We start from the raw sequence: 13611 nt of genomic DNA on the forward strand, positions 1-13611 counted from the left end.
TTTTCTGTAGTGTGTAGTCACCAGTATTTTAAATGTGGGAGGAGTCTTCAGTGACTATTGTATGTGTTACAGATATTAAAGTAAACAAGTACTTTTTTAGTTGTAAGAAATATATGTTTTTACAGTATAAAAAGAAAAAAGGTTATATGTACAATTAGGATATTTTATCTTTTTATTTTACAAGGGTGAATGTTTATATAACTAACTTATCTTAAGCTGTGAACAGATGTTTCTGTAAGCATGTAGGCTTTAAAAATAAAGCAACATGATAAAAAACATTAAAATATTATGCTTCTTACAACTGCAAATATATTAGCTTGTTTGTTTTCCACTGGCAAATGTTCAGTGAAGTCGAAATGTCTGCAGCTGTGGGAAGCTGCGCATTCTTTTCTGAGTGAAATTTACAAAGCCTCACTGATTAGTACATTTTCATGGATACAAGTTGTCTGCAGGTGCAAGCAATTAATGCTGAGATTCTGAGTATTCTTTGTTGAAGGAAATGCAAAATTCAAAAGTACAATGGCAAGCAGTTCAATGAAAAAATTGTTTGAAATTATGGAAAGTGAGTAACAGGTAACAACCTTCCTAGTAGCCTTAATACATTAATGCACTTAATAGAACAGTGTACAATTTTGTTTTATTTAAAGATAGCCAGTGTACTTTTACTCAGGGCTAAAAGCTGTTTCCTGAAAGCATACAAGCTGGTTTTCATATCTGGGAGTGGAAGAGAGATAAGAAAAGAGCAGACAGCAATCAGTAGAAGGGTGAGCAGCAGTTGTAGCATGTGCTTTAGCATGGGTAACCTTAATTTTATGTTAGATAATGCCTGTAGGTGCATCTGTCAATTTGAGGTACTTGTTCCCTTTTGGATGGTTAATGCCATGTTTTGAAGATGTACATAGTTTTGTGTGTTTATTCCAAGTTAATAGGTGATGGGTGTGTTTTATATTTATTTTTATTTGTCAGAGAGTTTTCATTAAAACAAAAAGTCTTGAAAAATGTGACATAAGTTCAAATGAAGGTGAGAAAAGAACTGTATTTTTAACATTTTTGTTAACCGGGAAAGTCCGACTTGGAACAAAGACAATTTTCAGCAGAGGCCTGGAGAAATGCTCCAGACGCATGTCTTTGTAATGTGAGAGGAAACCAGAGCACCCGGAGGAAACCCACAGAAATGCAGGGAGGACATGCAGACTCCACACAGAAGGCACCCCAGCCGAGAATCGAACCAAAGAACCTCTTGCTGTGAGGCGACAATGCTACCGCTGCACCACTGCGCCGTCCAAATAAAAGATATAAAAGATCAGCCTGCCAAGCATTAGTATATACATGTAACAAAAAAGCTGTCATTTATAATAGGTGAGAACAATAGCATTTTCTCACAGTGGCTATGTCGTCCATAGTGTCTTGGAATATGAATAGCCTTACAGGTACAGATAAAAAGGAATGAGTATTGAATTATATTAAGAAATGCAGAGTGTAAATAGCAATGCTGCAGGAGACACATTTGGAAAGAAATGAACATGTGAGTTTGACAAATAAAGGATTTCAGAATGGATATTCAGCAGAATATCAGGGACAGAGGAAAAGAGGACTAATTTTAATAATCCATAGAGGGACATCAGTAGTGATAAATGAAAAGAAAAAAGAGAAAATCGTAGATTTGTTGAAGTAATGGACTGTTCACAAGGGAGGAGGATTACAATGGCATGTATTTGTATTCCACCAACAACTTCTATTATGAAGCTTAACACAATTTTGGGACAAATTATCAACTTTCAGTAGGGAATATTATTGATGGTGTTAGCTGGGATTTGATTTGTAATAGTAAGGGTGTATCAGAGGACCTAGAAGGGACAATATAACAAAAGAGGGTAAATGAAAACATTTTAGATGGAATGTGAGAATTCAGTTATAGGAACTCAGACAGAATTTACATATTATTCTCCAAGCTACAGTAACTGGGCTAGACTAGATAGAAATTATATTTCACAGGAACGTGCATTTAATTGAAAACTTTGACACACATCCAATAACTATCTCTGATCATGTACTAGCAAAAACTAAGATAAAAATGCAGGTTAATGAAGTAAAAATAAGACACTTGTGCCTACCTGTTAAAAAGAGAAGAATTTTAGGATATATTCAGAAGTTATAGCGTGCTACTGGGATAAAATGAATGAGTGCAAAAATACGGTTGAAATAAAAAAGAAAGAAATATGGTTAAGAAGTAATAGAAATTACTTAGAGGGGCTGATAAAGTTTTGTAAAATAAAAGTATTATTGCAAAGTATTGCAGAATAAGGGGAATCTCACAGAACAAATGGAACAAATGTAGAGTGCCAAAGGAAAAAAATTAAGGAGTATCTGGATAATATCAATAAGCTTAAAAAGAATGCAGTTAAGCAATTATTTCTGATAATGATTTCAGAGCACAAAAACATTTGTCACAACTACTTAGGCAACATAATATTGTCGCCAAACATAGGGAACCTATAACAAGAAAAATAACTAGAGATCTTATAGAGGTTTTAGAGGTATTCTGGAAATTTTATGAAACTTTGTATAAAGCAGAGAAATGTGGAAATCAAGAAAGAGTACAAATTGAAATATTTATGAAAGACTTAATTATGCCAAGGTTAGAAGTAGATGAGGCTCAGCAACTAACAGTTACGATAGGAGATGATAAGATAAAAATGGTGATATATAATCAATCTTCATGAAAATCTCTAGGAACTGATGGTATTCCTGTGGATTTTGGAAATTAGGAGGGAAGAAAGTGATAAAGATCTGGAAGATTTTAACAGCATTTTAAAAAGAGGGGAAGCACCAACATCTTGAAAATCTTTGTCTGTGTTACCTAGACCCTTCAGACCCAGCTTCATCTAGACCTATTCCAATTTTAAAACATAATTATAAAATGTTTATGTCTATACTAGCTAAAATATTGGCACAGGTCCTGCCAAAATTGATAGATATGGATCAGTGTGGTGGACACATTATTAGAACAGTCATAATCTAGGGGGAAGCAGAATGTGAGAAAATAACTCTGATGTTGGAAGTTCTTGATGCAGGGAATGCAATTGCCAGAGTAGGTTGGGATTTTATGAGTAGGGCATTGGAAGCATTTGATTCCCTGATACAATAATACGGTTAATTAGAAGTACATATGAAGGATTGGAGGCAAGAATTAAAGTGGGAAGGTTCCTCTCAGATAAGCTGTGTTTGAACAGAGGAACCAGGCAGGGGTGTCCTCTTTCCCCTTTGTTATTTGCTTTATATTTAGAGCCATTGGCAAATAAAATAAGAGACTCAGAGTTACAAGGATATAATTTGTATGGTTGGCTTTATTTGCAGATGATATTATTTTTTTACCTGATAAATTCAGAAAAGTGCATCTCATTGTTGTGGAACATTTTGAGACAGTTTCAAGTCTTTTCGGGATATAGAATTAATGAAGATAAAACAAAGGCTATAGCCGTAAAGTATGTACCCACACACAAATTGATTCAGAAATAGCCATATTTATGGGGATATGATAAGATGAAGTATTTATGAGTATGAATTAAAAAGGCTTCTGTTATGGCAGTTAAGGATATGTGTGAAGAGACTAAACAAAAGATAATAGAAAAATTAAGAAACTGGAAACTTTTACTAATGGATATGGAGAATAAGATAAAGCAGTGAAAATCTTTTTAGTCCCTTTAGTCTTGTATACAGGTCAGGCATACTTTTATCAACCTAAAGAGAAGTTGGAGGCAATAATGAATAAAGAATTGAAGGAATTTATCTGGGAGGGAAAGCAGGAAATAGTTAAGTGGGATAAGTTGATCCTTCCAATAGAACAAGGTGGTTTAGGTTTAACTGATTTGAGGGGATATTTTAGAGCTACACAGTTAAGGCTCATCATATACATAATACAAGCAGAAGGTTATAATTCAAAGTGGAAAGGGATGATGATGAAGCAAGGGGGAAGTTCAAGAAATAAAGAGAGAGAGAGAGAGAGAGAGAGAGTGGGATTTTGGATGCAGATCCTTAAGGAGAATAATAACAACAATACAGGATATCATATTCATAAATGGGTCTACTTCTAAAACCCGACTCCCAGTAGATCGACTTTCACAATGCCGAAATCACAATCATGAAACCGTGGCACCTCGAACATTGGCTGTTTACTACACTAAGTAAACTCTTGTTGAACATGCCCCTTTCTCCACTGTAGTGTGATCCTGCTTTGATATATTTAGTTGGGGTGTGTGGGTTTTACTCACCTCAGTGTGAGTTTCATTTGCATTTGGCTAAGTGTTTACTTACCATAGTAAACAGCCAATGTTCAAGGTTCCATGGTTTTGTGATTGTGGTTTTGGCATTGTGAAAGTCAATCTTCTGGGAGTCGGGTGCTAGAAGTAGACCCTCATAAAGTAGAAGAAAGTATTCTATGAACTAAGCTAATACAAGAATGGAGAATGGAGATTTTGCCAGTAGGGATAACTGCAAGTATGGGTTCAGAAAATAGGCAAGAGGGGCCGTGGAATTTACTGGAGAAACATGGCAAAGGAACCAAGATATTGGGAGCAAATAACTCAAGTAGGAAAGGTAAGAGTGGGATGAGGCAAAGAAGACATTTGAATTGCAGGCTAGAGACTGTTTTCTCTATCATGGCATGATCTGAGAGTACAAGCAAAAATTACAAGAGTACTCTATCAGAAATATTTGGTGAACAAATGGCTGTGAGTAAGGAAATTACTTTTTTGAGGTGGGATACAGGGTCTGAAATGCTTAAACATAATAAGGCCTTATTAAGTTTAATTCTGTTAGCTGCCAAAAAGCAATTACAAAAAAAAACGAAAATCAAAAGTCTGCATCAACTGTATATAAAAGAGATAAAAAACTGGAAGAAAAATCTTTACTAAAGGGAAGGAGCAAATTACATAGAAATAAATGGAAATTGTGGGAACAATACATGCATAATAATGTTCAGGAGGAAGAGGAGGACCATTTTACTTGGCTAGTAGTCGGAGATGAAAACAAAACATGAAAAAAAGAAGACTGCTTCTACAACTGTTTGAAACTTGTATCATTCTGATACTTTCTACAGAGCAAGTGCCAGTCATGCAAAACATCATAGCACTTGGCTAGCATTCAGAAAACCGCACAAAATAAAATATGAAATGAAATGTACAGAAAAATCTCTTTACTAATGTTTTAGCTTTGCACTGCTCATATGCTTTCCTGCAAGGTAGCAGCAAGTGAGGTCATAACATTCCTGAAAGGCTACTTTTCTCTGAGGATAATAAGCACAGATGAAACTAATGAATGACTCAGTCAGAGCTGTTTTGAGTACATCCGTAATTTGAGATGCAATCTGGCTAAGACCTTTGAAACTTTCTGTAAACACCCGTCCTCCAACCCCCGCAGCCAAAGCTGGGACATGCTCAGAAAGCCAGACTGAAAATGTAAACAAAGACCAGAATCAAAACAAGGAATCTCTGGGACTCTCCCTTTAAGTTAACAGCAAGCAGACAAACACAAATTGGTACAGAAAGCAAAAAGGTGTTACAATCACATACATTATGCAGTGGTACATGAATGACTATCACAAAGTTAGGAGTGCATCTAACTACAGAATGAGCAAACACATTGTACATCATTACATTACATGCAAATCAAATATAACCTACAGTTAAATACAATCATTATATAATGAATATATTTACATGGTAATAACCTCCAAGGTGTATTTCATCCTGTCTTTATAGATATCTTTTTAACTTACTACTTGTGGTCTCAGTTTATAACGTTAATCCTATGTCATGTGATCAGGTATTCGTTGTGGTCTTTTTCCAATGCTTATACCATCTTTTGCATATTTCCTTTCCTTGGTGTTTTTTTTTTTCAGATAGTTGCAAGCAGTTGATTTAGACTTTAACTGTTGGCCCATAAATTCGCTTCTTTATGTTGAATAGCTTTGACATTTATTATTAACTTTTCCTAGACATTTACATGCATTGATGTATCCTGCCATCATAGACAATTTAAATTACATACTGTGATCTGTTTTTCCATCCTGTGTTGCTAATCATCATATACTGTGACACTTAGAGGAAATGAATTACACTAGCACTAACCTTTTGTTCACTGCTAGGTTTTTATGCTGGGAACAATAATTACAGAACAATCAAATTAAGGTTTAAAGAAATATCTGATCATTTTTCTCTTGCAGGATTCTCTGAACAACAATGGGGGTTACTCTCCGCAGAAAACCAGCTGGCAAGAAACTGTGCTTCATTCCTGTTCTCCACCACCTAGTGGTAAGCAATGCATTTCAGAACTACAGTGGTAGGAAAAAATAGAGAGACAGACAGAGAGGTAGATAGATAGATAGACAGATAGATAGATAGATAGATAGATAGATAGATAGATAGATAGATAGATAGATAGATTCGTTTCCAAACAGATCTTGTATGAACATGCTTTGAGAAGTTATGAATTCTGAGAAGTAATCATAAAAGACTTACAAGAATATGGATAGATAATCTATGGTGGCTTATTTTTAAGACAGTTACATGGACCTTCATTCTTTTTCTGTCTTGGCCTCTCTTGTTCCCAGATTGATACCATCCTTGTCATGCATTTTGAGCTTGGTAGTGATTTTGTATGACCAATAAAATGTTCTAAAGTATGTGAGGCAGGATAAATGCAGAAGTTGGAGTTTCTGAAAGGTGGAGGGGTGAAAGCCCTAAACTTATTTTGTAAGTGGCAGGGTGTGCAGAGTTGATCAGTCCCCCCGCCCAGCTTTTCATTCTAATTTGTCATTTCTTGACTTGGTGAGTGAAGTGGGCCATTGTGGACCCTTTTTCTTTTTTCTGACCAACTCATACCACAAGGGCAAGGGTAAATGCATTCTAAGTGCATACATACATATGTAAGTATATAAATACATGTCTTACAGCAGTATCAAAATAATAGTGCGTATAGACTCAACAATGAGAAACATCAACATTTTAATGAATTTCCTACTAGAAAGGTCATACAACCTCACCACAGCCACCTACACCTCCTCCAGTTCTGAAGTCTCCAATACAAACAAATGGTAACACACCTCACACTCCTCCCCCAGTAAATAGAACTCTGGAGTTGATGACTACTAGTACCCTCCCATGACACAGGAGCCTTTTTTATTACAAGACCCTTCACTCCAGTTGAATACAATGATGACACGGATGAAAACTGCGAGAAGAAGGGGGAGAATGAGAGGGAGAGTGAGAGGCAGAGGAAGGAACAATTCCTCATTCACAGGCAGACCAATGAGAATGAGGAGCGCAACGAGGAGTGTTTTTTGAATGAATGAGGACACGTTATCTTGTGCGGTCTTCAACTTAACCGACAGAAAATTAACTGATGAACACTTACAGCTGCTAAATAGAGGTTTCTCTTACATCCCCTCACAGAGAACCAGTATCACAAATGTTTCACTTGATTTACGCCTGTTCCTCAGAAAGCTCAATTTAAAACTTTTATATAGTGACAACAATGACAGTGACAAAAACACACCAGTTGCAAACAAAACTCTCACTAACACACTAAAGATAAAAAGTTTTTTCACCCCCGTTCTAAACACTACCTTAATCACTTTCCAAAAAGTATGTGAACATGAGTTTAGAATTTTACTGAAACAACCAAGCAACAATAAGTGGTTTGATCTTTCACCACGGGAACAAGCTTTAACTGAACTGAATAATGACCAAAACTTAAGAATCATGAGGGCAGATAAAAGCACGGGGCTGTTTTTAATGGAGCATGATATCTACATTAATAAAATTGAACTGATGTTAGTTGATAACCAATTTTACAAACCGGTATCCTTGAGAGATGTAAACAAGCATTTTACAGCTATAGATAGGTTATTGAAAACTCTTGAACTTGGACAGCATATTACGCTCCAAGAATATATGTTTTTACTAGTACAAAAACCCAGCCTAGGCAAATTGCTTGGCATCCCAAAAGTTCACAAAAATCTCAGTGACCCCCCCCCCTTTTAATCATTTTCAACAAACGCACCAAAACAGAAGCTATTTCGGAATACTTGGACAGTATATTTAATCCCCTAGTGTAGTCCACAGAATTTTATATCAAAGATTCATGGGATTTCCTTAATTTACTGCATAATGCTACACTTGACTTTAACAACTGCATTCTAGTCACGCTGGACATAGTTGCCTTATATAAGAACATTCTACACCATGAAGGTTTGAAAGGCATTAAATTGTTTCTCAGTAAACGCGCTGGTTTTAACATGAGCAGAATTGAAACACTGGTCTCCTTAACCACTGCTGTTCTTACAAATAATTTATTCCATTTTGATGGCAGAATTTGTCAGCAGGTCAAAGGAGTAGCAATGGGGGTCAAAATGGCCCCATCTTTTGCAAATTTGGTGCTCAGCACATGGGAGTTAGAGACTTTAATACACTTGCCACAGTTTAATAAGGTTCACCTCTACAAATATTACATTGATGACATTTTTCTGTGTGGGAGGGGCACAGAAATGACCTTGACAATTTTAGTCAATCTCTTTCAGACAGCATTCCCTTTTTGGACTTTGTCACTTCCAGTTGTGGGGCACAAATCAACTTTCTTGACATTATTTTATCAATCAACAGCAACACTGCTCAGCTTGTTTCCAATGTTTATCTCAAGGAAACATATAGAAACAATTTCTTAGATTTCTGCAGCCAACATTTTTTATGAAAAGGAATGTGCTTTGAGGTCAGTTCATAAGATTGTCATGTATCATCTCTGAAGACAACACCTTTCAAGTAGATTTTTTTCACACGTTCGCTAAACAACACCACCAGGAGCAATTGATTTATGATGTTTTTGCCAAGGTAGCTACCCACAGGCACAGAAAGCACAAATTAATTCTAAAGTTTGGTTTTATTCCCAAATCTAATATCAACAATGAAGCCAACACTGATAGACAATGTAACTTCCCCCTACCTATTTGCAGGGACATGTACTCCATCAAAAATATTATACATAAAAACTGGATTATTATCAGGGCCACCAATGAGTTAAGCAAAGTGTTAGGTAATGAACCTTGTTTTTCTTACAAAAGGACCACAACACTAAAAATGTCATTTGAAAAAGACAGCACATTTTTGTGACAATTCTACACTAACCACTGTCTCTAATAGCATGTTTTCTTGTTCTAGATGTATTGTTTACCCACATATATACACTGGCACTTTTTTCAAATTTCAACACTGATTTAACTGTTACATTTTACAAACATTATGATTGCCACTCAATGTTCATTGTTTATGCTGGTGTTTGCAACTCATGTCAGTCTTTTTATGTGGGGAAGATGATCAGGAAGCTTTCTGATCATGTTAAGGAGCATCTGGCAGCTATCAGAAAAGGTGACTATAGTAATACATTAGGCAAACACAGTTTTGGAACAGTTGAGCAATTTTTTGGGGACTGTGAAATCTTGCTGGAACTCAGAGTTGTATTGGCAACTGTTATTGAATGCTGAAACCACTCCCAGTCTTAATGATAACTTGAATTTAAAATGTGCTTTGCGGTGGTTAGCCTAACCACCACACCACGGCTGCAATGTCACATCATTAGTTACTGTAACACCACCTGTACATATTCTGTTTAATGACTGGTTTATTTCTAGCTTTGACAGTAACCATTGGTTTCCGTGTAACTGCGATTTCTCCTGCTTCATGCACAGTATTTATCTTAGTTTCTGTACATTTGTATTTAGTTTTGAAGAAGTTCCTTATATCAGTAAAGGTACGAAAGCGCTAAGCAACAGTTCGGACTCAGTGTAATTCACTCTCTCTCTCTCTATATATATATATATATATATATATATATATATATATATATATATTATTTTTTTTTGCTTTGCACATTATATATAAAATTTATAGACACACACCCCACAAATGCATATCTATACGTATATATACATGTATGGGTATACTAGCAATGAACAAAATGCACAAATGTCAATGTCCTTAATATCAAAACAAAAAAGTTGACATATAAGCATGCATGCCCCAATGCAAAACCTCAGAGCATGCAATTAATAAAACAATGTTTTTCTCAGTGGCAAGTTCCCCCTGCAGTCCCCACATTACCTAATACGTTTATATTCTAACTCTGAAACTGCACAGTACCAGGAAAGATAATATTCCCCAACACCAGTAATGTAGCAGTCTCACTGATTTGTGGGCCATCTGTTTAGTCAACCAAATTGTTCTGAGTAAACAAATATATGTATATATATATATATATATATATATATATATATATATATATATATATATATATATATATATATATATATATATATGCATGCATATATACACACATACACACACACACACACACACACACACACACACACACACACACACACACACATATACACACACACGCATATAAATATTTTCACATTTCTTCATGGTGTCTACCATTTGTTGTATTACAGAGCACCATCTCTGTTTCTGGATTCTTGGAACATCTTGACATCCTCAAGGTTAGACAGTTAGAAAGGAGACCAGAGTACTCAAGTATGGTGCCATTGTAATAGTAAGTAAAGACTTTTTTCTCTCTCTGGCCTCCCATTTTCCCACCGTCCACCCCTTACATGACCTACAGCGACATCAGTGCAGTCTGTGCCCATGTGCTTCTGTGTATGTAGCCTCCACTAAGGATGATCCTCCTGATAGCTCTGTTCTTCCAGCTGGTGTAGACCCGTCTCAGTTTCCACAAGCGACCATAGCCAGGCCGAAATAAATGACACCTTCCTGTGAAGAGAAGGACAGTCAGCAAACACCACTCAGTCATCTCACTCCACCTCCACCAGCCATGTAGCACCTGATCTGCTAACAGAACATGCATCACCAGCATCGTAGACAAAAATTTTCCCTCCATGCCCACATGCTGGCACACACACCACACACATACACACACACACACACACACACATATATTATATATATATATATATAATGTATATGTGTATGTATATATAAATATGTGTGTGTGTGTGTGTGTGTGTGTGTGTGTGTGTGTGTGTGTGTGTATATATGTGAGTGTACATATATATATATATATATATATATATATATATATATATATATATATATATATATATATATATATATATATATGGGTTCACTACATATGACCGAAAATTCATATGACCAAATCCCATTTGACTGAGACCAAATGACCGAAAGTTCATTTGACCGAAAACCCAGATGACCGAAAACTCATATGACCGAAAAACAGCGCTGGCAGGTGTATGCCCTGTTCCCCACGGTAGTGCGACCCTGGAGTGATATATATATATATATATATATATATATATATATATATATATATATAACTGTTGCTTAGCGCTTTCGTACCTTTACTGATATATAGCTCTGTAACAATTATTCGATGCACATCACATCAACAACTGATACACTGAAATACAAAACACTGAATATGATGGGTTTCATTAACCCATTAAAACCATTTAAGCTGTGAAAAACTCCAAAAATGGTGTTCTTTCAGAGGAGGCAAGCCCCCATGTACAGCCACACTCACACTCTATTAAACATGTCAAGTCCACAATCATATAATAGTGGGGAAAATGAGAAATTATTTTGCCCCGCAGTCTGCCTTTTTCAGAAGAAATGCATGCTGCATCAAAATAATCAGTGTAAATGAACTGAATGCATCCGTTCATGTACACTGATAAAACAGATCAACTTGCACTTAGTCAAATACTCTGCAATATTCCACAAACATATTCTTCATCCAATGCTGTATTGTGATTTTTGACTAAAAAAAAAAAAGAGTCAACAAAATCAGTGCACCCAGGACTGAGCATGACATCCTGGAGCTGCAAGACAGAAAGTTTTAACCCCCATTCTTTGAAATGATTCTTTCATTAGTAGTTACCCTGCCATCCACAGCTCACTACTGAAATCTCAATCATCTGGATTCATTTAGGACTTTACTTCTCTGGCCTATGGAGTCAGGACAAAACACATTTTTTAACATTTATAAACCTTTTTACAAAAAGTAGTACACAAGATATAAAGCTTCTTACTGGAAAACTACATACACATAAATGGTGACTGTACCACATTGTAAACTGAAAGACGTAAACATGTAAAATGTACATACACATAAATGGTGACTGTACCACATTGTAAACTGAAAGACGTAAACATGTAAAATGTACATACACATAAATGGTGACTGTACCACATTGTAAACTGAAAGACGTAAACATGTCAAATGTACATACACATAAATGGTGAATGTACCACATTGTAAACTGAAAGACGTAAACATGTAAAATGTACATACACATAAATGGTGAATGTACCACATTGTAAACTGAAAGACGTAAACATGTAAAATGTACATACACATAAATGGTGAATGTACCACATTGTAAACTGAAAGACGTAAACATGTAAAATGTACATACACATAAATGGTGAATGTACCACATTGTAAACTGAAAGACGTAAACATGTAAAATGTACATACACATAAATGGTGAATGTACCACATTGTAAACTGAAAGACGTAAACATGTAAAATGTACATACACATAAATGGTGAATGTACCACATTGTAAACTGAAAGACGTAAACATGTAAAATGTACATATACTTGACAAACTCATAAATCTAAATCTATCTATCTATAGGTTGTGTAAAGAGTCCTCAGCTACCCTCTGCTTTCTGACTCTGAATTTACATGATACTTCTTCCTTTGTGGTCATTTATGACGCTGGGCATTGTTACGCTTAAGAGATCACTTCTTTTAGATAAAAAAGCATGCAGTGTGTAGAGTCTTAATCAATTTATGGGCAATTTTATTAAAATTTTCTAGGTTTTCTTAAGTTTGTATGACCTTAAAGAATAATATATTACATTATGGTCTGTATCTGGGGGTTGTCCCCCCAATTCTCCTATGACTACTATGTTTTTTTTTCTTAGTGAAATTCAGTGGAATCAGCCTTCATTTAACTGGAACTGAATGGCTGAACTATATGCCTTTTGAATGCTGGTAAGTAAAGAAAGAATACACAGTGACAGAGCAGTGTCCTTCCTTCAGATGTCATTCTTAGTGAGAAATGTTGCCGCCTCCATTACCAAGATAGTCATCACTGGAATGCTCACTGCTTCTCCTTCACTCCAGAGCTGATTTCCACCCTAGTCAGGGATGTAACACATCACGGTGAATGTCCATTAACACTGCATCAGTGCCATATGCAGGCTGTAAGTCCTGCTTAGTAGTTTCCTGTTGTATTATGCTTGTTTTTTACCTGACAGTACCTGTGGAAAACCAATTCAGACTTCACTTCCCTGGTGTTTCTAGCCCTCCTACATATTCAGGAGTAACTGATAACCTTTTGACTTCCTATTGTCATTTACCTGTCCTGTACGTGTTTGTATTTCACTTGTATTCTAAATGTGGAACGTTTGAAAACTGACTGCAAACTAGCTTTAACATACTGTTTGTGCAAGTATAACACATTATCTTAAGATCATCTTTAGCCATCTTTCTGCTGCATTTTTGTTA

The 13611-nt window shown here is 35.8% G+C and overlaps 1 protein-coding gene across 3 annotated transcripts in view; it reads left to right on the forward strand.

Moving 5' to 3' along the window:
- MAPK8IP2 (mitogen-activated protein kinase 8 interacting protein 2) overlaps positions 1-13611 on the forward strand; it is a 788562-nt gene that overhangs the window by 504732 nt on the left and 270219 nt on the right. For all 3 annotated transcript variants that reach the window (XM_044088602.1, XM_044088603.1, XM_044088604.1), the window contains exon 4: positions 6224-6311. In XM_044088602.1, coding sequence (XP_043944537.1) covers positions 6224-6311 — 88 coding nt within the window. The remainder of the gene's footprint in view (positions 1-6223; positions 6312-13611) is intronic.

The sequence above is a fragment of the Protopterus annectens genome, chromosome 11.part0 (genome assembly GCF_019279795.1).
Source record: "Protopterus annectens isolate FY-2018-M chromosome 11.part0, PAN1.0, whole genome shotgun sequence".
In the NCBI taxonomy this organism is placed as follows: domain Eukaryota; kingdom Metazoa; phylum Chordata; order Ceratodontiformes; family Protopteridae; genus Protopterus; species Protopterus annectens.